The sequence below is a fragment of the Taeniopygia guttata genome, chromosome 19, assembly GCF_048771995.1.
Source record: "Taeniopygia guttata chromosome 19, bTaeGut7.mat, whole genome shotgun sequence".
NCBI lineage: Eukaryota > Metazoa > Chordata > Aves > Passeriformes > Estrildidae > Taeniopygia > Taeniopygia guttata.
Genome location: NC_133044.1, coordinates 6,160,151 through 6,186,273, shown reverse-complemented (window position 1 = coordinate 6,186,273; position 26,123 = coordinate 6,160,151). Strand labels below are relative to the sequence as shown.

Below are 26,123 nucleotides of genomic sequence, written 5' to 3'. Positions count from 1 at the left end.
CTTAATGAAATTCCAGCCTGAGAGACTATTGATTGTGTGTTTTCTTTAAAAATGGATATGAATGGGAGAGAGGCTCTGAGGAGGAGGAGGCAGGGGGAAGGGGGGGAGTAGAAACAAGTTGTCAGCTGCTGTGGGAGGTGGGTGAAGGTGGGTGGCTCAGGGTCACCTGCTCTGAGCAGTGGGATCCAGCCCCTCTGGGAGCATCCATTCACCCCCAGAATGCCCCTGGGAAGGGAATCATAGAATGCCAGAAACATTTAATGGTTTAGGTTGGAGGAACCTTAAAGCTCATCTCATTCCAGCCCCTGCCATTGGCACGGACACCTTCTACCAGAGCAGGTTGCTCCAAGCCCTGCCCAACCTGGCCTTGAAAATGTGACCAGCCAGAAGCAGGAGGGAGAGAATCCACCCAAAATCATCACAAACCAGCCATAATGGAGAAAATCAAGAGCCCCTGTCCCAGCTGTGCCACCTCAGCAGTGCTTTTGCACTGTCCACTTTGGTTCCTGCTGCTTTGGGGGAAGAAAAAGCAAATGGTGCATCACTCTGCAGCAGCCCTACAACAAATCTCCTTATTCTCTCCCCAGAATACACCCATCAGGGTAATGGGATGGTGAGGAAGCATAATAAATAAATATTAATAATAGCAATAATGATAAAACCCACCCTTCTCCATCCCTTATATAACCAGCATTGTCTTAATCCTACAGGTGCTTCACAGAAGTAAAAAGGATTTGTTCCTCATGCAAATCATTTTTTTTTCTCTTTTTTTTTCCTTTTTTTTTTTTTTTTTTTTTCTTTATGGTGACTCATCTGCCTGTGGACACGCCATGGGGAGGCTGGGGGGTGCTGTGCAGGGTCCCAGAGACACTGTGACCCCTAATTCCATCTCCTAAACCTCTCTGGGCTTCAGTTCTCCTGTCCTGGGGCTTGGTCCATCCTGACCCACCCTGTCGCAGGGTTCAGTCTGTCCTGAATCCCCCGGCAGGGAAAGCGCTTTGAGATGTGCCCCAAACTGCATCAGCAGCATGACAAAGGTGGGCACTGGGTGCAGACCCCAAAACTCCCCTTGGAGCCACTCCAGTCCCACCTCCTGCCTTGTGCCCCCTGGGAATGTGGATGTGGGGGGATCACCCCAATGCCCTCCCCTGGGCACTGCAAGGACAAATGCTGGGTGATAGATAGATGGGATGAGGAAAGGCTACAGCCCCTCTCGCAGCACGGGGGTGCCGTGCCAGCATTTGTGCATCCTGGGGAGCTGCAGACGGCACCTTGAAAATCTCGGGTGCTGTGCCCGTGGGAGGGCTGGGGAGCCCGTCCGAGGATCGCGGGCTGTTCCTGAGGATCTGGGGAGCCCCAGGAGGGTTTGGGGTGCCCCTCGTTGCTCGGGGCGGGGGCGGCTCCCGGTGTCCCGGGGTCGGTCCCGGAGCGCCGGGCGGGGGCGGCGGGGCCGGGCGGGCCCTTTAAGGCGGCGGGGGCGGGACGGGGGGCGGCGCTGCCGGCGGGGCGGGGGGCGGCCGGGCAGAGCCGAGCCGAGCCGAGCCGAGCCGCGAACCGAGCCGCGAACGGGGCGGGTGAGCGCATCCCCCGGTATCGGCACCGGGTGTTTATCCGCGGTTATTCCGCCCCGCTCAGCCGCGGATCCCCCGCCCGGGGGAGGCTCCCGGCCCCCGGCGCTGCGGCGCGTTCGGGAGGGTCCCCGGGCCGCCCCCACCCCCGGCTGGTCCGGGCCCTCCTTCCCGGTGAGCATCGGCGGCCCCGGGCCCGCGGGGGCGGCGGGCGGGGATGGGGCGGACCGGCTCGGCCCGGGGGTGGGGGCTGCGGGGCTGCCCCGGCCATGCCGGTTTTCCCCGGGGATGGGGGCTGCTTTTCCCCCGGGGATGGGGGCTGCACCCTCGGGCTGCGCTCCCCTGGCCATGCCGGTTTTCCCCCGGGGACGGGGGCTGCAGGCTCGGGCTGGGCTCCCCCGGCCATGCCGGTTTTCCCCCGGGGATGGGGGCTGCACCCTCGGGTGGGTTTCCCCCGGGGTTTGGGGGGGCACAGGCAGCACGCAGCCCCCCTCACGCAGCCCCCCTCACGCAGCTCCCGCATTTTCGGTCAGTGTTGTCTGGTTGTCCGCCTGGCTTTGCAGGGGTGCAGCTGCCCCGGAGGGGTCGCAGAGCCCCCTCAGGCACGGTGGTCCCGGTGCCCACGGCCGTGGTGTCCCCGCCGGGCCTCCCCCAGCCCCGCTCTGCTCAGCCCGGGCAGCACCGCGGGAAGGCCCCGCCAGGCTCGGGGGATTTCTGCCCGGCCCTTCTGCTGATTTCTGCCTTTGGTGAAGGCAGGCTGGAGCCCTGCTGGACTGTGGCTTGGGGGAGGTGAGATGTGCCTGGGGATATTGCTCTGCCTCCCGGGATTGACAGCCTAAACCTTTGCCGTGCAGGTCCCTCCCTCCAAGTCGCTCTGGGACTTCCTTCCAGTGTGGAAATTGATCGCTTGAAGTTATGCATTTGACCTGCAAGAGCCACGCTGCCGGTGCTTCGGGGATCTTGTGAACTGGAACGGGAAAGGAGGTAAAATCTCCCTGTCCCGCCAGCACCCTGCCCAAAATCCCCCTGGGTCCTGCTCTTGTGTCTGAGTGGCTGAGGAGCAGCTGGGGGAGCTCAGCCTGGAGGAAAGGAGGCTCAGGAGGGACCTTCTCTCTTTCTACAAGTGCCTGAAAGGAAGTTGTAGCCAGGTACAGCTGACTAGACAAGAGGAAATGGCCTCAAGTTATGCCAGGGGAGGTTTAGTTGGATATTAGGAAAAATCTCTTTGCTGAAAGGCTTGTCAGGCTGCCCAGGGCGGTGGTGGAGTCACCATCCCTGGAGGATTTAACAGAGGTGAGAATGTGGCACTATGGGACATGGGTTAGTGGTGGCCTGGGCAGTGCTGGGGGAATGGTTGGACTGGGTGATTTTGCATGTCTTTTCCAAACTAGTAATTCTATGATTACTCAGAACTCCCCTTCATGAGCGTTTTTTGGTTTGGTTGTTGGGAGAGTGAGGAAGGACCATGGATATCTGGGGATGCCTTTCTAAATAGGAATCATCCTCCTAAACCACACAGGCTCTTCCAAAATGCTCAGCCCCCCCCTTCCCTGTGGACAGGGCACATTTGTACAGATGGGTGGGTGTGTGCTGCCAGGAGATCTGCTCAGATGGGATGGCAAGTGCCCTTGGACCTTCCTCTGTGTCCTTCAGTGGTATTTTCCAGTGTCTCACCATCACTGTAACACAGCAGAGGAGCCACTGTTTCCTTAAAAAAGCTGCATAATGCTCTCTCCTCCAGCCTGGGGGGCACACAGGTTTGCCTACCCTGCCTGGTGTCTCAGCCAGCTCAGTGACCCCTGTGCCATCGAGGAGGGTGAGTCAGCCCTGGTCCCATCCCTGCCTGGTCAAGGCTTTGGGGTTAAAATCATGGGAGTTCCTCAGCTGGTTCAGGACTGCAGTGGCTGCTTGACTGCAGGGCCACCTCTTCTGGCTGATCCCCTGGGCCATCAGGTCTGTCCCATCTTCTCCTGGACTGTGAGCACCCTCATGGCAGTGTGGTCTTGTCCAGCCTCCTCTTGTCCTTCCTCCTTGGAGGTAGATCACCCATCTCTTCAAGATGAGGATGTTTCTGGCTAGTGCCTTTCCTCTTCCTCCTCTTCTTCCCAGCAGAAGCAGAGAAACCAGATGATGATTGCACATCTGCTGGCCCTGCTGACTCAGGCTGGCTGGGGTGCCCCAGGGCAGTGCTTCCAGCCCCGAGGTTCCTGCATCATTCCCCTCCTGCTGTGGGTGCCCTCACTTGACCTCAGCTGCTTTCCCAGCCCATGGATGCCAGTGAGGTGCTGGGATGTGGTTGGAGACTTGTCCCTGGCTCAGTGATCCGCTTCCTTGTGCAGGCAGTGTGCTCCCAGAAATTCAGTCCCAGCTGGCTCCATCAGGGTGGAGAGGAGGAGAGAACATGCCTAAAGGGAAAACTGCATCTCATACCTGATTTTTGCTAAAGGGAAAACCAGAAGGGCTTGGAGAATCTGCTTGCTCTCATGCAGGGTCTGGGTTTGAGATGAGACTTGACTGGACCCCCACATCCATCCACACCTGCAGGTGTGGGGACAGGAGAGGGACCCAGTGCCTCCACCCTGGGGTCCTACTGGGAATCTGTTTGTGCCCTGCTTCACTGGGTCCAGACAGCATTTGGACCCTGGGGCAGCAGAGGGGCTGCAGTGGTACCCCAGAACCCAGGCAAGAGGGATGGCAAAGTCAGGCACAGCCTGTGGATCCCTCTGCCCTGCTCATGGCCATGCTGGGTACGAAGCTCTGCCTGCCCAGGAGCATCCCTGCACAGTGAAGAGATAAAGGATATTTGAGGTTGGATCTCCAGCCAGGGTTGGCAGCTGTAACAGGGTGTTTTGGCATCATTTGCTTGGGGGGGGGTTCAAAGCCCACTGGAATTTTTATTTTGCTTAATACACCACTTAAGCAATTAGCAGTGATTGTAGCAGTCCTGGGTGAGGCGCTGGGTAGAATTGAATTTCCCCAGCTCAGATACCATTAGGCAGCAGTTTAAGACTGTTTGCAGGCGGGTATGAGACAGTGATGCGTGTGGGGAATTAGATCTGCAACATAAAAAAAAACATAATAAGAAAATTTCCTACGCAACTGTGTAACTTTATCTCATGTTTATTATGTGCTGTAATTGAAAAACAATCTTAGGGGTTTCACTGACATAATGATGGGGGATCCCCCAGTGATGATTGTGGTGTATTCATCAGGATTTGCTTTGTTGAGTGTCCACTGAGCTCTCTCTGCCCCAAAACCCCCAAAGAGCTCCTCCATGGCACAGCAATCCCCAGGGCAGGAGTAATCTCTTGTAAAGAGTTTGCACTTGCTTTGGGAAGTGCAGCTGGGTTATGTTGCAGGGCTTTTTCTTTCAATCCCCAGAGTTTTGGGTGCATCCAGGGGAGGGGGCTCAGCAGATGAATCCTGCTGCTGCTGTTTGGCATTTCTGAGTGCAGGAAGGGTCTGCCCACAGGTCCCAGGTCAGTGGTTAATGTGTAACAGGTGTGCAGGACACTGCACCCACAGCACCCAGCCTGGAGGGGGATGGATGGATGGATGGATGTGCAAATAGTTTTCCAAGGATGGGAAGGCGAGAGGAGGAGGAGGAGAAGGGTTTTGTTGTGGGCTGAGGGCCGGAAGGAAATCGAGGCTTAGCGAGGGAAATGTGAGATTGCTTGGTTGGGGACAGGGCTTCTGCTGCTCCTCAGGGGAGGCTCTGCTATTGTGGTGGTTAAAAATAGACTTTGGACTGGGTAGTTTTCTGTGGGAAGCTCTCTGGCTGGAGACAGGCACGTGAGGTGGAATCCAAATGAGGGGGAATGGACAACAGCATCTGACATCCTTCTCCTAAAGCTCTGAGGCTTGAATTTTTTTTTTTTTTTTTCCCAATAGCTTTTCCTTTGGGACATTAAGGGGGGTGTCTCTGCTGTATTCCCGGACACAGCCTCCAAGCCCCAGGCTGCATTCATGGTGCCCAGATGCACCAAAGCTTTCCTGATCACTGTCACTGCACCCTGAGGTGCTGAGGTGTCCCCAGGTCCCACAACACCAGCAGGTACCCAGTGGGTTGAGTGGCTTGGGTGATGCTCCAGCCCTGTGCATGGGCTGGCAGAGTGGCTCCCTGCAAGCTGGATGGAATTTCTCAGGGAAAAGATTATCTAAGATCCAGTGGATCTTATCTATGAACTTGTCTTTATTTTCCAGCAGCTGTCAGCACAGGAAGTACAACATCCACTGTGTGGGATTTTGGAGGGGAGGGAGAGGAACAACCCTGTGGTATGGTCAGAGTAGTGGGAAATGGAGAAAATCTCAGGTTTTACTGGGGGCTGTCTTGGGCCCATCTGCTCATTTTCAGGAGCATTGGTTCTTGTGGGGCTGGAGTCAGGATATCACACAGAGCTGTGGGGACACCCTTACATGCAAGAGGAGGAAAGGTTAATTTCTTGCCCACTTTCTATTTTGAAGATGTGTCCCACCAGCACCTCCACCCCAAAACCTTGTCCTGGCCACCCAGCACTACTGAGTGCTTTGGGTCATCCTTTTTAAGAGCTGGGCTGGCCAGTGGGACCCCTTGCTGTGCAGGAGAAAAAAGCACAAGAAGCCTTTTCACTCCAGAAAAATGTTTTCTAAGCTGCAGGTGACAGGTAGACGCTGAAGTGCCTTTGGGCAGGGAGTTAAAGCATGCTCCTGCTGAGGGCTTTGTTCAAGGCAGGTGGTTTGACTATAAAATTTGAGGCCAAAATGCTGTTCAATTAATATCTTAGTGGGATGGCCAGTAAATGAGAGGAACGAGGAACATTTCCATTTCTGTCTGGTTCAGACAGGCAGTCTGATTGAAGATCACAATAGTATAAATATTACAGAGAGCAATCAGCTTCTCCCATGCCAGGGCTGTGGTGAAGGGTCCAGGGGGGGTGTGCAAGCAGGAGGTGGCTTCTGCTTTTGTTTCCTATGGTTTTCTCTTCCTCAGCTCAGCCTCTGCATGCTGCTAAAGCTCGAGGGCCGGACAGGTAAATCAATGCAGGGTCCTGGTAAATCCTGAAGGGTCCTGGAGGTGACGGAGGGAGGAGCTCACTTGGTCTCAGCTGTGGGATGGGGGGAGACAGCTCCTAGCATGCCTCACCCCACTGTGCTTGCACAGCAGGACCGGGATGGTGGCCCTGCCCGTGTCCTGCCATCGGTCTGGCCGTGCTGCTGTGTCCCCTGGCCTGATTTGGCCGCTGTCCCTGTGCCAGCAGCATCACTGGGGGGGCCGGGGGTGTCGCCTTGCTGTGCCCTGCTCGTCACTCGGGGATCTCCTCTGGCACCGCAGCTCGGTCAGGCGCTTTCCTGGGGCAGCAGGTGCCTGGCTTTGCTCCCGTCATTCCCGCGGGATCGGGGTGACCAGCTGCGGCTTTGAGTGGCATCGATCTTGCTGGAAAGCCAGCAGCCTTGCTGGGCTGGGATCGCCTTGCCTGGCAGCCAGGCTTTGCCTCCTGCGCTGCCCCTTGCTCTCTGGAGGGTTCCCCCCGCGGCTGAGGATGGATGGATGGATGGATGGATGGATGGATGGATGGATGGATTCAGCTTGCTCTCACAACCTCCAGCACACACTGCTTTCCCCCCACTGAGTTTCGGATCACTTTGTCCCAGCCTGGCTGCTGCTGGGCGGAAGGGAAACATCTCTTTATTAGGGTTGTTTCCTTAAATAAAGCCATCAGAGCCGGCCGTGCTGGGCATCCCATGACCGGGTTTGCGCATTCGGGTTATTTACACCTCATTAGATGCTGGTTCCTCCCCACGCCTCTGGTTCAGCAAATCCCAGTGGCTTTGTTGTTGCTCCCTGACTCCTGCTTCAGCGGGGAGTTGTTTTTTTATGGTCTCCTGCGCTTCTGCTGACAGTTTAAATTTCATTTCTTCTTGAGGTCAGTAGCTTTGCTTCGACTTTCAGAGTATTCTGTGTGCCCCCTCCTCCCCGGAGCAGGGGATGCCTCAGCACACCTTGGTGGGAGAGGTGTCCCAAATCCCTGCCAGCAGCTGGCTCCCACCTGTCATCCCAGCCTGGGTTTCCACCTGGCAAAACACAGAAAGAAGTTCTTTATTTTATTCTTCTCAAGTTTTGCCTCAGTTTCCCAAATGACAGAGGCAGCAGGCACAGCTCTGCCCTGGGAGGAGTGTACAGGTGGGTTAGGAACCTGTCACCAACCTTATGCTGTGGCTGCCACTCCATGGCTTCTTCCTGACAACAAACCACCCCATTTTATATATTTATTTTTCTGCCCTCTTGCATCACCCAGGCCAGGGACTCAAGGCTGTGGCCCTTGAGCCAGTTCTGGAGTGGGCTGATGGCACTTCCAAAGGGATCTGGCTCCTTAGAAAGGTGCCTGGAGTGTGCTGCAGCCCTCAGGAAGCTGGGCTGGCAGGGGATGGCCCTTTCCAAAAAGCAGTTGCAGATTTGCTGCTTATTTTCACCGTGAGCTTATTTTCGTCTCCGCTTCCACCGCTCTGCCCGGGGATGCTGTCTGTGGCATGACAAGTTATTTCAAGAAGTGGGGCAGAGCTGTTGGTATGGAGGGGAGTGCAGGCATCCAGATTAAAGGTAAATCTACACAGATAATTGGGAGCCTGCTTCCTGCAGAAATCAGGTGAATCAGGGGCGGGGGTGGCTCTGCACTCCCAGGGGCTGCCCTTAAACCACCCCACTGACTCCCAGCCCGTGCTGCTGGATCCTGGCTGGGGCTCCTGGCTGTGCTCCGGGCAGGGGGGGCTGGATATGTGACACAGGGATAGTAATCCCTGCTGCCGCCTCCTCAGACCTGCCAGATGTCTCTCCTCTAGGCTTCATTTTTATAAATTGGCCTTTTAAAGTCTGTCATCCCCATGCAGATGAAAGGAAGATGCTGTGATGCCTCTGCGTGCGCGTCTCCGAGCCCGGCTGCCATGCCTGGGTCTCCTTGAGGCTTTTTGTTTGGGGCTCTTTCTTTTCTGAAGTGCCTTTTTTTTTCCTCCTTCTTTTTTTTTTTTCCCTTAACCTCCCAGAGTCTGTTAGCTTGCTATCCCTTGGTTTCAAACAGGCAGGCCCTGAGCACCAGTCCCTCCTGGAGAGAGGGACGGGGAACTGTGTTTTCCCCCAAATTCATGGGAGGGAAACCAGCAAAGACCCGGGGCTCAACACCCCAGGAAGATGCAAATAAACCCATCACTGAGGGGCTTTTTCTTACCCCCACAAGTCCCTTCCTGCTCTTTTCCCCTTGCACCCTTTCTCTCTCCCTTGCTCTTGCTGTGACTGCTTGGATTGGCAGCAGGAGGCTCCTTTTAATCTCCCTTTTCTCCCTGAGCCCAAATACCCCTGGCCCGTGGCCTGGTGCCAGGGCAGCTCCTGGGCCATGGCAGAGCTGGGGTTGTGAATTTTCAATTCAAAGGGCAGAGTCTTTAAATCCTCTGCTTGGTGACAGATGGATAATTAGGAATTTCATTTGCTGGGCGGGTAACAAATGAACAAACGGCTTTGCCTTTTCTGCTGCTTTGCTGATGTTTCTTGGGGAAATTCAGACACTGCTCCTAAACTGCAGGGATGGGTTTTTTCCCAGCTGGCGTGGCTCCCTGTTCAGGTCTCTGGGAAAGCCCTGTGATGCTGGGGAGAGCTTTGCCAGGGATTTCTGCAGGAGCTGGAGCTCTGCTGGTGTTGTGGGATGTGAGGAGCTAGTGCAGGCCTGTGTGTAACCTCCTTGGCACAGCCAGGGCACTGGGCTCAAAAATGGTGAGGAAATGCCACGTGTATCATGTTTCTGGTGGGATTTTGTTGCCTGTGTGAGTCTCTCTGTGTTTGGGGGGTGGGGTTGAGAGCCACTTTCTGGGATGGTGCTCCCAGAGAACTCATCTCCATAGGGATGTGCTGAGGATATGGCAACCAGCTGCTGCTCTGAATCCCAGCCTTCAGGGCTCAGTCCTGCCTGGGGTCTGGAGGATAAGGAGCAGGTTATGCCAGTCCCCAGTGCCTGTCCCGATCCCGTGCTTGTGCCGTTCATCCGAGCAGTAATTAATTAGTGGCCGTGTAAGCTGCTGGCGGGGCACGGCGCGTGATTTATTAGCAGGAGTAATCCCTCGCCAGCAAAAGAGCTGCTGTGTGAATGGAGAGCAGCAAAATCCCGGGAAAGAGCTGCTCTGTGAATGGAGAACAGCAAAACCCAGGGGAACTGTCCTGCCCTTCCAGAACTGGATCCCACAGGCACAATCCCTGCCTGGAGCAGAGCAGCCCCAGACACCCTTGGGCTCAGTGTTTGAGCCAGCTGAGGTGGATTTGCCAACCTGCTGCCCTTGGAGTGGAGGAAGGAAGGTGTCTGGACACAGGGACCAGGTGTTTGGGGTCATGGGCTCAGCAGTGCCCCAGCCAAGGCCCACCAGCACCAGCAGCCATGAGCAGCTTTGGCACTGAGAGGTGATTTTTGAGATGCAGTCGCTGCTGGGGTCCCCCAGAGGAGGCTGTTCATGCTGCCAGGTAGAGATTTGGGAAGTGCAACATGAGCACCAAGCTGGACTGTACACATCCCCTGCCAGTCTCACAGCCACTGGGAGAAGGACCAGTCTGGAGGTTGGGCAAAGTGGTGCTTCTCCCAAGGCTCACAGGTCTGGTCTGCCACTCCTGTCAACTTCTGGTGTGCTCCTGGGTCTGGCTTCTGTTCCTTTTCCCCCTGTAGTCCACCTGCTCATTGTCCTCTGCTGAGGACCTGTCCTGGGTTATCTGTCAGCTGATGCTCAGAGGGGAGGGTGAAATCCCAAAATTGATGTGGCAAAGGACCAGAGCAGAAATAGAGACTGGAGAGAAGGAGAGGGACGAGCTGCTGGGTGCAGAGGGGAGCGTGCTGCCCTGGGTGGTACTTCCAGGACTCCCAGTGCTCCCTCCCCCTATGGAGAGCTGTGCCAAGCCCGGGCAGACACAGAGTGAGAGGAATCCTGCAGGCAAACGCCCCTGGGCTTCTCCGCTCGGGGACTCCTTAGCGGTTTCATGAGAAATCAATAAAGCTTTTGCATGGTCATAATGGTAAAATAAGTACAATTTATGGCTGCTGCCAGGGCCAAGATTTTTTTCCTAGTGGATGAGGTGGAGAGAGAGCGACACAGACACTTTTCCTTTGCACTGGAACTGCAGATCAGCTCTGGCATCATGGCAAGGGTTGACCTCCATTTTGGGGGTCAGGGTTGATGCCCATGTTCATGCTCCTGTTTGGGGATGCAGGATGGGTTGTCCGTGTCCCCATTTGGGGGGGACAGGATGGGTTGTCCATGTCCCTGATTTTGGGGGACAGGCTGGTTTGTCCGTGTCCCTGATTTTGGGGGGACAGGTTGGATTGTCTGTGTCCCTGTTTTTGAGGGATGGGATGGGTTGTCAGTGTCCCTGATTTTGGGGGACAGGCTGGGTTGTCAGGGGATGGGATGGGTTGTCCGTGTCCCTGTTTTTGGGGGACAGGCTGGATTGTCAGTGTCCCTGATTTTGGGGGATGGGATGGGTATTCAGTGTCCCTGATTTTGGGGGATGGGATGGGTTGTCCGTGTCCCTGTTTTTGGGGGACAGGCTGGGTTGTCAGTGTCCCTGTGTCCCTGATTTTGGGGGACGGGATGGGTTGTCCATGTCCCTGTTTTTGGGGGACAGGCTGGGTTGTCCATGTCCCTGATTTTGGGGGACAGGCTGGGTTGTCCATGTCCCTGATTTTGGGGGATGGGGTGGGTTGTCCGTGTCCCTGATTTTAGGGGACAGGCTGGGTTGTCCATGTCCCTGTTTCTGGGGAATGGGATGGGTTGTCTGTATCCCTGATTTTGGGGGACGGGATGGGTTGTCCATGTCCCTGATTTTGGGGGACAGGCTGGGTTGTCCATGTCCCTGATTTTGGGGGACAGGATGGGTTGTCCGTGTCCTTGTTTTTGGGGGACAGGATGGGTTGTCAGTGTCCCTGTTTCTGGGGGATGGGGTGGGTTGTCTGTATCCCTGTTTTTGGGGGACGGGATGGGTTGTCCATGTCCCTGTTTTTGGGGGACGGGATGGGTTGTCCGTGTCCCTGATTTTGGGGGACAGGATGGGTTGTCCGTGTCCCTGATTTTGGGGGACAGGATGGGTTGTCAGTGTCCCTGATTTTGGGGGACAGGATGGGTTGTCCATGTCTCTGTTTTTGGGGGACAGGATGGGTTGTCTGTGTCCCTGTTTCTGGGGGATGGGATGGGTTGTCTGTATCCCTGTTTTTGGGGGACAGGATGGGTTGTCCATGTCCCTGTTTTTGGGGGACGGGATGGGTTGTCTGTATCCCTGTTTTTGGGGGACAGGATGGGTTGTCCATTACCCTATTTCTGGGGGACAGGATGGGTTGTCAGTGTCCCTGTTTTTGGGGGATGGGGTGGGTTGTCAGTGTCCCTGCTTTTGGGGGACAGGATGGGTTGTCCGTGTCCCTGTTTTTGGGGGATGGGGTGGGTTATCTGTATCCCTGTTTTTAGGGGACAGGCTGGGTTGTCCATGTCCATGCCCCACTCAGGCCATGTCCCTGTCCCGCAGCCCGCCGGCAGGTGGAATGGGGCAGCCATGAACGGCGATGCCCTGTGCCAGGAGCCCTCCTCCCCGCTCCCCGACTGGAGGGAGTTCTGCAAGCTGCACGCCCAGGCAGCCGCCGTGGACTTCGCCCAGAAGTTCTGCCAGTTCCTGAAGGAGAACCCCCACTACGACACCCCCGGGGCAGAGACCTCCTTCTCCCACCATTTCACCGCCAACTTCCTGGACATCTTCAGCCTGGAGGTCAGCCGGGTGTTCGTGTCCGACTCGCCCACCAAGTACAACATCGTGCCCTTCGTGGGGCTGCAGAACTGCCACGTCCCCTACGGGCGGGAGGTCACCCCGAGGAAGGAGGAGACGTCCACGGAGTCTCTGGACAGCATGGACGCCCCGCTGGGCGCCAGCCGGTACCTGACCCCAGCCCAGCAGGTGCAGGCTCACAAGGTCTCCTCCTACGGGCAGTCCCGCAGCTCGGAGGACGTCTCCATCCACGCTGCTGCCAAGCCCAAGTTCAAGAAAGGCTTCTCCCTGAGGAACATGAGCCTGTGCGTGGTGGATGGCATGAAGGAGATGTGGCACCGCAAATCCTCCCCGGAGCCGGGCGCCGAGGCCGCTCTGGGCGGCCGCAGAGCCGAGAGGGAGCCGTGGCCGGCCGGGGGCAAGGAGCCTGGGGACCCTCGGGAGAAATGGACACACAAGCTGCGCCTGTCCAAGGTGCCCTCGTCCAAGGTGGAGCTGGTGGACATCCAGAGGGAGGGGACGCTGCGCTACATGGTGGCCGATGACACGAACTGTGTGGGGAGCTCGCAGTGGCAGAAGTGCCGCCTCCTGCTCCGGAAAGCGGTGAAGGTGGAAGGAGAGAGGTTCCTCCTGGAGTTCTATGTCCCTCCAAAGGTAAGCCCTGGCTTTTGGCCACCGTTGTTTTTATGAGAAGTTGAAGCAGCAGTGGGGCATTGCTTGGGGGTTTTTTTGTTTCCGGCTCTGGTCCAGAGGGAGATCTGGTGCTGTGTGGCTGAGGTGCAAATGGAAAGGAAAATGTGCTTGAAACCATCCAACCTGCAGGCTAAAATGAACCTTGCACTCTTGGTGTTGGTCTGTGCCTCTCACCTTTTGAGGAAATATAAAACATGAGTTTAAACTCAAATGCACCTGTCTGGAGAGCAGCTCAGCATGGGTACAGATGGTGGGCATTGCTCTGAGCTGCACTGAGAGCTTCCCCAGGGGCCTGGCTGGAAGGAAACAACCCCAGTGTCCATGGTGCCCACTTGGGAGCCTATGGGAGAGCTGGAGAGGGACATCTAACAAAGGCATGGAGTGACAGGACAGGGGGAAATGGCTTTAAATTGAAAGAGAATAGGGATGGGTGGGACATTGGGAAGTAATTCTTCCCTGTGGGAGTGCTGAGGCCCTGGCACAGGCTGCCCAGAGAAGCTGTGGCTGCTCCTGGATCACTGGAAGTGCCCAAGGCCAGGTTGGACAGGGCTTGGAGCAACCTGGGATAATGGAAGGTGTCCCTGCCCATGGCAGGGGGTGAAAAAGGATTCCTTCGAACCCATTCTGTGATTCTGTGGATGGAGGGTCTGATGAAGCCTGGTTTGTCAGCTGCACCAAAGAGAAAATAAACTTGGGTTAAAATGGAGCAACTGCTGCTCTTAAAACATTTTAAGAGAGAGCTCATTGTGGGATTCCTTTATTAGTGTATCTTGATTTGCCTCTAAAAATCAATTTTGAAATTATTTTATGGCAACTTTTATGAACATTGTCTGCTCTTCTGTTATAATCACACCCCACTTTGGTTTACAGCTTTCTCCTCTCATCCCATCTTGCTTTCCATCTGGCAAATGTAAAAGTGGCACCAGTCTGGCACAGCTGGAAGAAAACTGCATTTTGCTTCAGCAGCCCACAGCTTTGTTTTTACATAGACCCTACAAAAACTATGGCCATGTCTTTAAACCTTTAAAGGGAAGAACCCTCCTGGAGAGGAGAGGGTTGGAATGAGGTGATCTTTAAGGTCCCTTCCAACCCAAACCATCCTGTGATTCTAAGACCCTTCTCTGGCTCAGGGGTGAATTATCACCTTGTTTCCTTTCCTTTCTAAGCAGCTGCTGCTTCCTTTCTGACCTTCTCCTGTGCAAACACCGAGATGGAAAAATTCCCCAGGGAGGGGCAGAGCCTTGCACGGCTGAGACGTGTCTGCAGGCAGCACTGGGGCTCTGGGGCTGGCAGAAACGAAACATCCTGCAAGGGAAAAAGCAGTTTCTGTTCTGTCTTGGATTTATTTATTTTTATTTCCCAATAAAAATGGGAACTGAGCCCGTTATTGGTAACTTGCAGCCTGGAGCTCCTTGCTGGCCTCATCCCACTCGCTGCATCCAAGGCACCAGGCGCAGGTTGTGGTGACTAAATCTCATCTCTGCTTCCTGCAGCTGCAGTGCTCCAAATCCCAGAGCCCTGGAGGGGACCAGCCCTGGAGAGCAGCTCTGCGAGCTCCTTTGTGGGGATTTGTTATAATTAAAACAAATATCTGGGGAATTTGTTGCTCAGCAAACACTTGGAGTGGGAGGCACCGGGTCTTGCCTCCCCACTGAGGCTCTGGCGGGTGCCAGGGGCCCTGGGGGAAATTAATTTTTCTTGATTTTAATGTAATTAAAATTCCCTGCATGGCTGAGGCTGCTGCACTGTAGCTGCTTGGTTGAAATTCTGCTCCTGTGCTGGAGAAACGGAGCTGCTTCCTGCATGGGAAGCATCCCCCATCAGACAGCACAGCTCTCTCCATTGGGAGAGGGTTGAAAATGGAGAGAAATTAAGTGGTGTTGGCAGAGCTGGCACAGCAGCCTGCACTGCAGCAAGGAGGGTGGTTTGGCAGTTAAAAGCACCTCCCTGTCTTCCACTGGGCCTCCTCTTGGTTTAATTCACAGAGCTCAGAGTTATCAGACATGGGAGGGAAATCAATGCTGTTTATTCCCCCTCTGTAATAACCACACAGGCTGAGCTGATCTTGCCTCTGAGAGCCCTGCTGTATTGTCCCCAGGGACAGTTTGATTCAATTGAGTGACTTTTTTTTTTTTTTTAATTCATTGATTTCTTTTCATTTATTTTCTTTGTTTTTTTTTTTATTTTCTCAGGCTTCCAAACCCAAGGTGAGCATCCCGCTGTCGGCCATCATCGAGGTGCGCACCACCATGCCCCTGGAGATGCCTGACAAAGACAACACCTTTGTCCTAAAGGTGAGAGCAGGGTGTGGATCCCTACAGGAACTCCCCTCTGCACCTGCACCCTGCAGTGCAGGAGGCTCAGTCCCCAAAGGGATCGTTGCCTTGGCTTTTAGAGCTGAGATACCAACAGCACAAACGCTCCCCACAGGATCCCTGCCTGCTCCAGCTGACACTGGGGTGTTTTGGGATCAAGCTGTTTGGCTTTCACCGTGGGGTTTGGCTTCTCTCTGTCACCAGGAGATGGGTTAAATCAGTGATCTGAAACAACCTGCAAGGGAAAATGCTCCTTGGTGCAGCTGCTTGTGGTTTTGTGCTGTCCCGGATCGGTGACATGTGGTGGCTGTTCCATTGACACAGTGTGCTGGCCCTTAGTGCTGTGGTCTGGTTGATGAGGTGGCATCTGGTCAAAGGTTGGACTTGATGATCTTTTCCAGCCTTAGTGATTTCATGGGAACAGCTCTGTGGGGCCAGTAAGACCCTGAGGATCAACCACACATGAGTCTGGGGGCATCAGCAGAAGAGTGAAAGTCTCTTTATTCAGAATTTTCCATATCATGTAATTAATTAGCTCAATGCTGCCTCCTCTGCTGGAAGATAACAGCCTGTCATGGCAGAGTAGGGCTGAATTTTGCAGGGTCTTGGACACCATGACCATTAGATTTTAAGCATTTCTGTGTTCTACCTCTTCTAAACAAGCTCCCTCTCTCCCTGATGCTTCTCCCCAAGAGCATGTGGCAAAGCAGAACAGAGAGGCCAGGCCTCCCAGCTGAATGAACCTGCTTGAAAGCTCAGAAAACTATGAAAGGAAAAGAGGAGGAAGATTGAGCCTGGCTTTGTGAAAGCTCCCAAGCCTTGAAATCCACCTGGCCCCGGAATACATTCCCAGGGGAAATTTCTTTCCATCAAATCCAGCTCCTTGTCAAAGTTACACAACTTCTCCTGGCACCTTCCCTTCCCCCGAGGGCTTCTTGCTCTTCAGCCTCAGCAGTGGTCAGCGTCCACCATGGGCACAGAGGCTCACCCAGCTGGTCAGTGTCCACCATGGGCACAGAGGCTCACTCAGCTGGTCAGTGTCCACCATGGGCACAGAGGCTCACTCAGCTGGTCAGTGTCCACCATAGGCACAGAGGCTCACTCAGCTGGTCAGTGTCCACCATGGGCACAGAGGCTCACTCAGCTGTTGTTTCTGTGCCTCAAAGGCCAACCTCAAGTGTCTTCTATTTTCCAGACTGACCAGCCCAAGTCCTCCTTGCATTCCCTGCAGGCTCTGGAGATGGAACACCCCAAAGTGTACATGGGGCCATGGCCCAGAGCAGATGGGAAGGATTGCTTCTCCTTTCTTCTTCCTCTGTCCAGCCCAAGCTGATGCAGTTGCTTTCCTCATGCCGTGACGATGATGTTGACTCACATGCAGCCTGTGGGCTGCTGTGACTCTGGGATGGTTTTTGCAGAACTGCTCCCGAGCCGTGGTTCCCCAGCCCACGGCGAGCGCTCTGAGCCCAGGGCTCACCCTGTCCTTGAGCTGGAGGCTGCTTTCAGCTGCTTCTTCCACTTCAGCTTTGACAAGTTCATTTGAATTCTTGTCTGGTCCTCCGACACACCTGCAGTGTGATGTCATCCATGAATTGATCAGGCATCCTCGCATTCTTTCGTGCTCATCACTGAGGAGCAGGCTCAGGGAGCCTTTGATGGGAAGGAGCACATCCCTTTGACCACTGGCCATTGACAGCCCATCAGCCATCCATCTCTGCTCTTGGAACATGGCTCATCAACCACTTCTTATCACGTTTTCTAGATCCCCTTACAAGCCCCACCTCCAATCTGTCACATCATTGTCCAAAGCGTGTTCAACACACAGGACGTGCCACTGCTTCTCCCTATCCCTCAGGCTGTCACAAGCATGAGCAGATGGGCTTGGTCATGACAGATCCTTTCTGGGGGGTTTCAGCTCTGGGATGCCTCCTGGGGCCTGTGATGTTTGGTTTCTCAGGCTGCTGGAGGAAAATTTTGTACCTGCCCTCTTCCCATCTTCTGAAGCCAGACCCAGTCTCTCCTCTCCCACTGCTAACAGCTTGGTGACTGCTCCAGCCATTCCTTTAATACACTTCTGGAATGCTCCAAACCCTGCCAGCTGGAAAACACCTGCTTTACCAGGTACCTCCTGCTCCTGCCCTGTCCTGGCTCTCGCCCTGCCACAGGGGAATTGATCACAATTGATCCTTTGAGTGAGCTGAGGCAGCAAGCACGGCATGGAGCCTCCCAGCCAGGCTTTGCTCTCCCCTCCCAGCTGTTGGCACAGGATGCTGCTCCCCTTTTCTCACATCCACTATTATTTGTGGTTCATTTTCTGCCTGGGTCCTTCTTTTTGCTCTCCCATTCCCCCTTTGCTGGCTGGACTTGCAGAGGGGGTGAAGCACCCTCGGTGCTGGCGTGTAGGTTAGGTGTGCAAGCTGGGTGCTGTGGTTTCCCTTTCTGTGTGATGTGGAGCCCAGTCTCAATCTTCACACACAACACACAGGTTATGATGGGTAGAAAAGCTCCTGCCTCATTTAGGGAAGTTATGATGGGTGGAAAAGCCCTGCCTCATTTAGAGAGGTTGTGATGGGTAAAAAAGCCCCTGCCGTGTTTGGGGAGACCACACTGAAATAGTTCCTGCCAGATTGCCTAAAAATGAGCAGCCAGCGTGTCCCCAGAGCCCATCAGACACCAAGCACATGCAGTTTTTTCCATTGCACAAGCAGGTGCTTGCAAAACACCCAAGCCTTGCACGTGCTTTGCTTGCTCTCATGCTCTGCATGAGTGAGCAGCCCCATCTCCCACATCAGCTTCATGTCTTGCCCTCGAAAAGCCAGACAAGAGCCTTTCTTAAGTTAAACAAACTGGAGAGGAGGATCTTTGCTACTTCCCTCCACCTCTGCTCAGGACAGGGTCCAGGTCACTGCTCAGCCCCAGCCAGGGCTCTGCTCTCTGCCCTCCCTGCTTATTTTCAGGATGGTGATTCAGTTGTTTGTGATTAATTTAATTCGCTTGGAGATTGTCTCAGCTGGCAATGCCACACCCTCCTGGAGTCAGGGCTGCTCTGCCACCTTGGGAACATGATGTTTAAGGCTCCAGAAGGGATGCAGGGAAAGCTGCCAGAGGCACACAGCATCCCAGGGCATCTGAGTCCACTGATGTGGAGCTTCTGGGTTCTGCCCAGACCCAGAAAGGCACAGTTCCTTTGGCCTGGACAGTTTGGAGGCTCTTCTGTGTCTTAATTTATTTTTTTTCCTCACCTGTGAAAGGGGGTTTCTCTCCCACTCTGCTGCAATCAGAAGTCAGAGGCCTCATGGGCCAGCAGGCAGAACAAATAATGGAGGAGAAGTTTAAAACTCCTGACATCTGGCAGGGTTTTGGGGCAGAGAGCAGTGTGGCTTCTGCTGTACCTGTGCAGAGCTAGTTTTGAGGGGACACAGAGGTGCCCCAGGAGCGAGGGATGCTGTCTGTGCTTGGGCATAATGCCATGTACCCTGATGCTGCCAGCCAGGTGTGTTTTCTCCATAGAGGCTGTAAAAACCTTGTAAAAAACTTGTAATGTGTTTGCTGATAACAGTGGGATGGGGTTTTCCTCTGAGCTCCAGACTTGGTCAGGGGTCATCTTGGATGCTTCTCTGTGGGTCACCCCTCAGTACCCCTGTGCTGGGATGGGGTGAGACATTGATCCTCTGGGTCACCCCTGTGCTGGGATGGGGTGGGACACTGATCCTCTGGGTCACCTCTGTGCTGGGATGGGGTGGGACACTGATCCTCTGGGTCACTCCTGTGCTGGGATGGGGTGGGACACTGATCCTCTGGGTCACTCCTGTGCTGGGATGGGGTGGGACACTGATCCTCTGGGTCACCCCTGTGCTGGGATGGGGTGGGACACTGATCCTCTGGGTCACCCTCAGCACCCCTGTGCTGGGATGGGGTGGGACACTGATCCTCTGGGTCACCTCTGTGCTGGGATGGGGTGGGACACTGATCCTCTGGGTCACCTCTGTGCTGGGATGGGGTGGGACACTGATCCTCTCCTGCTCAGCTGGGGTGCTGCTCAGGGAGTCTGGCTGGCTTGTGGGTGTGTTTTGGCTCGGGGTGGGGGGCAGCACCCTGGCACAGCTGACTCCATCCCACATGGCCTGCAGGTGGAGAATGGGGCAGAGTACATCCTGGAGACCATCGACTCCCTGCAGAAGCACTCGTGGGTGGCTGATATCCAGGACTGCATCGACCCTGGGTAAGGATTGCTGGGGAAGGGGCTCTGTGGGGCCAAGCTGTGGTGCCTGAGCACAGGCTGTTACCCAGATGCAATTTTTGCTGCTTGGGTTGTCACAGGAAGTGCCCAGCTCACACCAGCAGAGGTCTGGAGGCAGAGATAGCAGCCTGTGTTTGCCAGGGGTGCAGAGCACTGGCCACCCATTCACCCTTCTCTGTCCCATGTCCCCTCAGCCTGGCAGAGGCAGGTGACCTGGAAACGCAGCCTAAAGCAGGAACCTCCTAACACCCACCTTCTGAATCATTTATACCATATTTGAGCTATTTTCCATGTTTTCTTTCCAGCTTAACATCCATGATATATTTAAGATTCTGCCGGTTGAATTGATTTATTTGTATTTATATCACAGTGGCATCAGTGTTGTCACTGGAGTCATAACTCAGCCAAAACTTCTCATCTGCTGTTTTGTCAGCACATGCAGCAAGTTATGTTAGGGAGATTTGTGTGCCTGGTGCTGCTGCCCTTCACTGGCTCAGACAGGCCCAGCCTTGGGGAAGCCCTGGCACTGCCTTTCTTGGCACAGTTTTGGAAAAACCAGGTGCCCATGCTTGTAGCAGTGAAAACATCCAGCAAACCTGGAACAGAAGCTTGGAAAGGCTTCTGCTCCCTCCAGGCTGCCTTTGCCCCCTCCTGCATTTGGTCCCCATGCAGGCTGCATCTCACAGAGGGGATGCACTGGTGCACTCCAGATCTTTGCTCCTTTTGCTGTTTTCTGAAATCTGTGATTCATTGGCATGGATTGCCCAGAGCAGCTGTGGCTGTCCCATCCCTGGAAGTGTCCAAGGCCAGGCTGGACAGGGCTTGGAGCAACCTGGACTAGTGGTCCTGGAAGTGTCCAAGGCCAGGCTGGACAGGGCTTGGAGCAAGCTGGGCTAGTGGAAGGTGTCCCTGCCCATGGCAGCAACGAGATGAGCTTTAAATTCCCTTCCAGCCTGAACCATTCTGTGATTCTGTAACTCAGGAAACACTGCTGAGGCTGAGCTGCTGTTGTGAGGTTGGAAAAGGCCTTTTTTCCCTCACTCCATGTTTCAGTGCTGGTTTTCCAGCTGGATTTGAGCACCACGGCCGTGCTCCCCTCGAGCCTCGCCGTGCCCCTGGCGGCCTCCCAGCCCCTTCTGTTTGCTTAGCACCCAGCGCCGTCCCGCTCTGGCCTCCGGACGTGACTGTAAAGCAAATAATAATGAACTCCAGAGCAAATAGTAATGAGCTGTTTAATACACCGACACACACGCTCGGTGCCAAGAGCGAATTCTCAATCAGCTCCCCGTGCTTTTGCCAAGGGCTGCGTGCTGGAGCCGCCGCGTGAGCGCCCAGCGAAGGCTTTTCTGCAGAGCGCTGTTGGTTTTGGTTTTCTTCCTCCCTTCTTGTTTTTAACTGGCTGCAGCTGAATGACTCCCAATGGCTGATTCACTCACTGGCCACTAAATAATTCAGCAGCCGCATCCCCTCTGCCTGTGCCCACGTGGCCCGTGTGAAGCAAGAGCAGCCGAGTGCTGTGGGCAGCTCCAGACTCTTGCTGGTGTCTGGGATAAAAATAGGATGTGGAGCAAGCTGGATGCTTGTGCAAGAAGGGTGCTGAAGTGCACGAGGAGGGCTGGCAACAGGGATGCTCTGAGTGGCTCCCTGGCTCTATTCCCACTTGCTTGCCTTGCTCCAGGCTTCCTGACTTAGTGTTTTATGTCTTTTAGGGATGTCATTCCCGTGGTTGGGTAATTCCCTTTGCAGAGGGTGGAAGTGAAAGCGCCCTCGGGTGGGAAGGTGTGTGGGTGCAAAGCAAAGCAGGGAGAGTCAAGGTAACAGCTTTCCTTCCAAACCCACAAGGCTGCAGCAAAATCCTGCAGCTGGAACCGACCAGCATGACCCATGCAGTGTGGGCTTTCAAGGGTTTAATCCCTCCCACGCTGGTTTCTCACCCTCAAAAGTCATGTTTGGTGGCTGCTCTGCCTCTCAATGCTCTTGGTGCAGTGGCAACCCCTTGGGAGGAATTCAGGGACAATAGGATGTGCTCTTGGATCACAGTTGAATTTTGTGAATCCCCATTCCATGCCAGTGAGTGGAGGTGCCACATGTGTGTGTCTCTGTCTGTGCTCTCCTCCAGGGACAGTGGGGATGACATTGAGCTGGTGTCCTGTGCACAGGGACCCTGTCTTCCAGGCAGGACAACCTCGTCCAGCTGCGAGTTCCTGAATGATGGTAAGGAACTACATCTGGGAAAGTCTGGGAGTCCCTCAGAGCCATAGCCTCGCCCTCAGGTGTCTCTAAGATCCAGGGGTATCCCACACAGTTGCCTGCAGGGCAGGACAGCCCCCAGCTTTGCCCAGTGATGGTGGGTGATGCTGAGCCATGAACTCATCCCTCTGCAATCTCCCTTCCAGAGGTACCCAGGCCACCAGACAGATGTGCCCTGCCCAGCGCTCACAACACTGCCGTGGCCACCTCTGTCCCCGTGCCCCACAGCCGGGGCAGGGACTCCCTGGGGGAGCTCCTGACCCATGTCCCACTGGAAAGCTTCCTGCAGACGCTGGAATCCTCCCCCACCGCTGGTGGGCACCTCACAGGTACTGGGATGCAGGATGCAGCCCCAGCATCTCACTCTGGAGGTGCACAGAGGGAGAGGAGGAGGGGGCAGGAGGAGAGGGGGTGATGTTCGGGTGCTCCCTAAAAACCTGCTGTCCCTGCGGGCAGGGGAGGACAGCGAGGCTGAGGCAGAGATCAACCTGTCTGACTTCCCCTGGTTCCACGGGACTCTGTCACGGATCAAGGCAGCCCAGCTGGTGCTCTTCGGGGGCGCCCGCAGCCACGGATTGTTCGTCATCCGGCAGAGCGAGACGCGGCCGGGGGAGTATGTGCTGACCTTCAACTTCCAGGGGAAAGCCAAGGTGGGCATCCTCTGCTTCTCCCTGTGAATGTTAGTGCCAGCTCTGCCCAGAACCTCAGGTTCCTTCTTGTTCTGTGGGTGAACCCAAATGCAGCAGCTCTGCAGGGAGCTGCACCCCCAGCAGGACATCCCTCAGGACCCCCTGCCCTCGTGCCCCGAGACCCCTCTGCATCCTTCTACACTTTCCCAACTGGATCAGTGCCTGTCATGTGAGCATATGGATAAACACCCATGGGGGCTTAGCCTGGCACAGCTTCCCCTGCCCTCTCCTTGTCTGTTCTGTGTCCCGAAGTACACAGATGCACTATGAAAAACCAACCACAAGCAGTTTTCTGCTGGGTCCCTTTTCTAGCAGAGATTGCCTGTTCTTCTGACCTTGCAAGAAGTATTTCAGGTGGGCTAGAGGCTTCCCCAGGCTATCTGTGACCCCAGGATCAGAGCTTCAGCTGCTCCTGGTTATACCCAAACAGCCTTCTCTGTGTGTTTCTTTATGGTGTTCATTCCCAGGAGGGGTCAAACTGCTCCTGGCGATGCAGCAAGTGAGGTTTTACCAGCAGAGTAAACACAACAATCCTGTGTTAGGAGGAAACCTCCCTTGGCTGATGGAGGTGGCTCCTGCAGATTGCAAGGGTGGGTCTCGCCCTCACGACCCCCAGCTCACGGCCTGCCCCTTGCACTTGCAGCACCTGCGCCTGTCACTGAACGAGAGCGGGCAGTGCCACGTGCAGCACCTCTGGTTCCAGACCATCTTTGACATGCTGCGCCACTTCCACACGCATCCCATCCCGCTGGAGTCGGGCGGCGCGGCCGACATCACCCTCCGCAGCTACGTGGTGGCCCAGAGCCCACAGCCTGGTAGGTGCCAGGGCTGGGCAGGGAGGGCTGAGATCTTGTCCCTAAAAAGGACAGATCCATGGGATTCCCTCCCTAAAGCAGTGCCCTGCTGATGTGTGTGGCTCTGGAGGTGTGCCAGGGTGGGTGCCAGGCGGGCACTGAGGCCCAGGCAGCAGCAGGGCTGTGTCGGTGTGACCCTGTCCCTGGCTGTGGGTGTTGGTGCCCTGGCTGGGGCAGGAGAGGAGCAGAGAGGTCTGCAGGCTCAGAGCATCCTGCTGTGCTGGGAGATCATGGGAAGGAGGGTAGGAGAAGAACAGAGTCAGGGATGGAGGCAGGGGTGGGGGAGAGGGAGGGGGCTGCACCAGAGGGCTCAAGCTCCTGTTTCCTTTGCAGACACCGGCCCCCCGCCACCCCTCGTGTCGCAGCCCCCGAGCTGCCGGGTCGACCTGCCACCTCCACACTACTTCTGCAGCACAGCACCCACGGGCCCGCCGGTGCCAGCACCCGCTGAGGGGGTGGCCGTGGCCCCCAGTGTCCCGGTCCCCGCACCCTACCACCGGCTGGAGGGTGCCCTGGGCCCCCGGAGCCGCAGCGACAGCGCCGAGCGCCGGCCGGAGCCTCCTGCCGCCAGTGCCGAGGACTACCACGAGGCTGACAGCGCCCGGAGCCGCACCCGGGCCGTGGAAAACCAGTACTCCTTCTACTGAGCCCCTGTGTGGGGCTGCATGGTGCGGGCAGCGGGGCAGCCGTGCCCCTCACCGCTGCACCGGCCTCGCCACCTCCTCCTGCCACCACAGAGAGCCAGCCGGGATGTCCTCCTCGTTCCTGCTGCTTTTGGGAGCCGTGTCAGCGGTGGGTGATGTCCCAGCTGGAGCTGGCACCAGCCCCAGGGTTGGGGCAGTGCTGGAGGTGTGGGAGGCTGAAAGAGTCAGTGCCATTTTAGAGCTTGCAGCCTCTTCTCCTTCCCTCCGGACCAAGAGCTTTCCCAGGGCTGAGCTGGGCTCCCTGCATCTCCTCCTGGGTGTGACCATTGTGGGATGGCACCCAAAGCTGTGACAGGCTCCATCCTCCAGCCAAAGCACCTTGGCATGTCCCCTCTGGGGCGAGAGCCCAGCATGGCCAGCATCCTTCTGGCACCATCGCCCTGCACACCAGCTGCCAAGGGACTCTGGCATTTTGGGATGAGCATGGAAATGTGTCAGATGTCCATGCAGAAACTCTTCTCACACACGTGGAGCACTGAGAGGGCGCTGCTGCAGAGGCCTGAGGGTTTATCTGGGCTGGCTTTTGGGCTCCCTCTGGGGCACGTGTTTCCTACCCTCTGACAGAAGAAGGTTTTTGTCCAAAGCTTAATGAATTGCATTCAAGGAAGGGTTTTCCTGCTGTCCTGCCTTTTCTGTTCCTTTGTTTCCTTTCTCTCCTTGCTGTACTAACAGAGAATCCCTGGATAACCCTTCCATCCTCCCTTTTTTTCCTGATTTTTCAAAACCTAAGCTCTTCACAAGGGCATCAGCCTTCTGCCTGCTCTCTGCCACAGCTGGGCAATATTTTCCATTGCTCAAGGCAAACCTTGGAAAATGTGACAGCACCTCCTCTTTGCATCAGTTTTTGGTCGTTCAGGATGTCTCAGGGGGTCAGGCAGAGGCCAGGGGCTGTGTCCAGAGGTGAGAAACAGCTTTGATTTGCAGGTAAAAGCAGGTATTCCTCCTTGGCTGGGCTCCCAGGAATAAAAACACTACACTGATTCTTTTCCAACAGGTCATGGAAGCCCTGAGGATGGTTTGTGCCTCATGGTGGGTGGAAGGTCCTCCAGAAGGGCAGCTTTGCTTGCAGACTAAGTGTTTGCACACCCCCTTGGTTTGGCTGACATAGCTTGTGTTATCCAGCACCAGGAATCCTGGCTGCTCATGTGGCAGTGACAGGAGTGACAGTGCTCACAGGACCTGAGCCAGGTGGCTTTGGAGGGTCTGGAGAGGTCTCCAGATAGAGAAGACCCTACCATACCCAATTAGAAGTCATCACTTAGTTTAAAGATGTACAAGCCGAGCCACAACCTCAAAAAAAAAAAAAAAAAACCAAAAAACTTGAATTTGCCTGGAATTGGGTTGGGCCAAATTTTTATTTATTAGGTGCCTTCTTTCCTGAGCTAGCAAAGCGTGTCCCCAGTGCTTGACTCACAAGAGGAGAGGGGAGGTGTCTCCAAGGCTCCTTGCTTCCTCCTGTGATGTGAGAGCTGCCTTTCTGGCCCATGGATGTGTGAGATGATCCCAGTGGATCCCATTCCTGCAGCCAGTTGCCACCTTCTCCCCAAACACATGTCCCTTCAGAGGGTATTTCTCCTTCCTCAGCCCAGCTACAACACAGGGAGAGGCTGGATGCTCTTAGTTGGTGGGTTTAGCACACATGGTGGGTGAGGGGATATCTCCAGGTCTGACAGAGACATCATCACTCTGGTTCTTCCCTGAGGCCCCAAGGGTGGGATCCAAAAGGCTGGATGGGAGCACTGCCTTACAGACCTTCAGATTTTGCCTTTGTTTCTCACTTTCTGTGTCACAGGATAGGAAAATGAGGGGGAAGCAATGATCTGCAAGCAAAAAATGTTAATTTGTAAATAGGGAAGAGTCTGGAAGAGTTTACTGTTGTGTAGAATAAATTAATTTTATTTAAAAAAAGAAAGGGGAGGGGGGTACTTGTTAAACAAATGGAGAACTCGAGTTCCGGTTTTAAAATAAAATCACTTGCAAAAACAGCATGTGAGCAAGAGCTTTGGGCTTTGCTGGATTTGATACCTAAAAAAAAAGTAAAAACAGAGGGAAGATGC

The 26,123-nt window shown here is 55.2% G+C and overlaps 1 protein-coding gene across 1 annotated transcript; it reads left to right on the top strand.

Annotated features, from left to right (window-relative positions):
• Positions 1–1,488: 1,488 nt before the first annotated feature.
• On the top strand, positions 1,489–26,123 carry SH2B2 (SH2B adaptor protein 2). Its single transcript, XM_030287913.4, has 10 exons — positions 1,489–1,574; positions 2,423–2,552; positions 12,088–12,975; positions 15,207–15,308; positions 19,460–19,551; positions 21,689–21,783; positions 21,966–22,148; positions 22,276–22,469; positions 23,152–23,323; positions 23,696–26,123. The coding sequence occupies exons 3-10, from the start codon at positions 12,115–12,117 to the stop codon at positions 24,007–24,009; spliced, it is 2,013 nt and encodes a 670-aa protein (XP_030143773.3). The 5' UTR covers positions 1,489–1,574; positions 2,423–2,552; positions 12,088–12,114; the 3' UTR covers positions 24,010–26,123.

What these genes read in the sequence shown, in the direction of transcription:
- SH2B2 (XM_030287913.4), top strand. Translation starts at nt 12,115, where the DNA reads ATGAACGGCGATGCCCTGTGCCAGGAGCCCTCCTCCCCGCTCCCCGAC. An exon ending in AGTTCTATGTCCCTCCAAAG is followed by an intron (nt 12,976 to 15,206) that starts GTAAGCCCTGGC and finishes TTATTTTCTCAG; the next exon opens with GCTTCCAAACCCAAGGTGAG. An exon ending in CTGCGAGTTCCTGAATGATG is followed by an intron (nt 21,784 to 21,965) that starts GTAAGGAACTAC and finishes TCTCCCTTCCAG; the next exon opens with AGGTACCCAGGCCACCAGAC.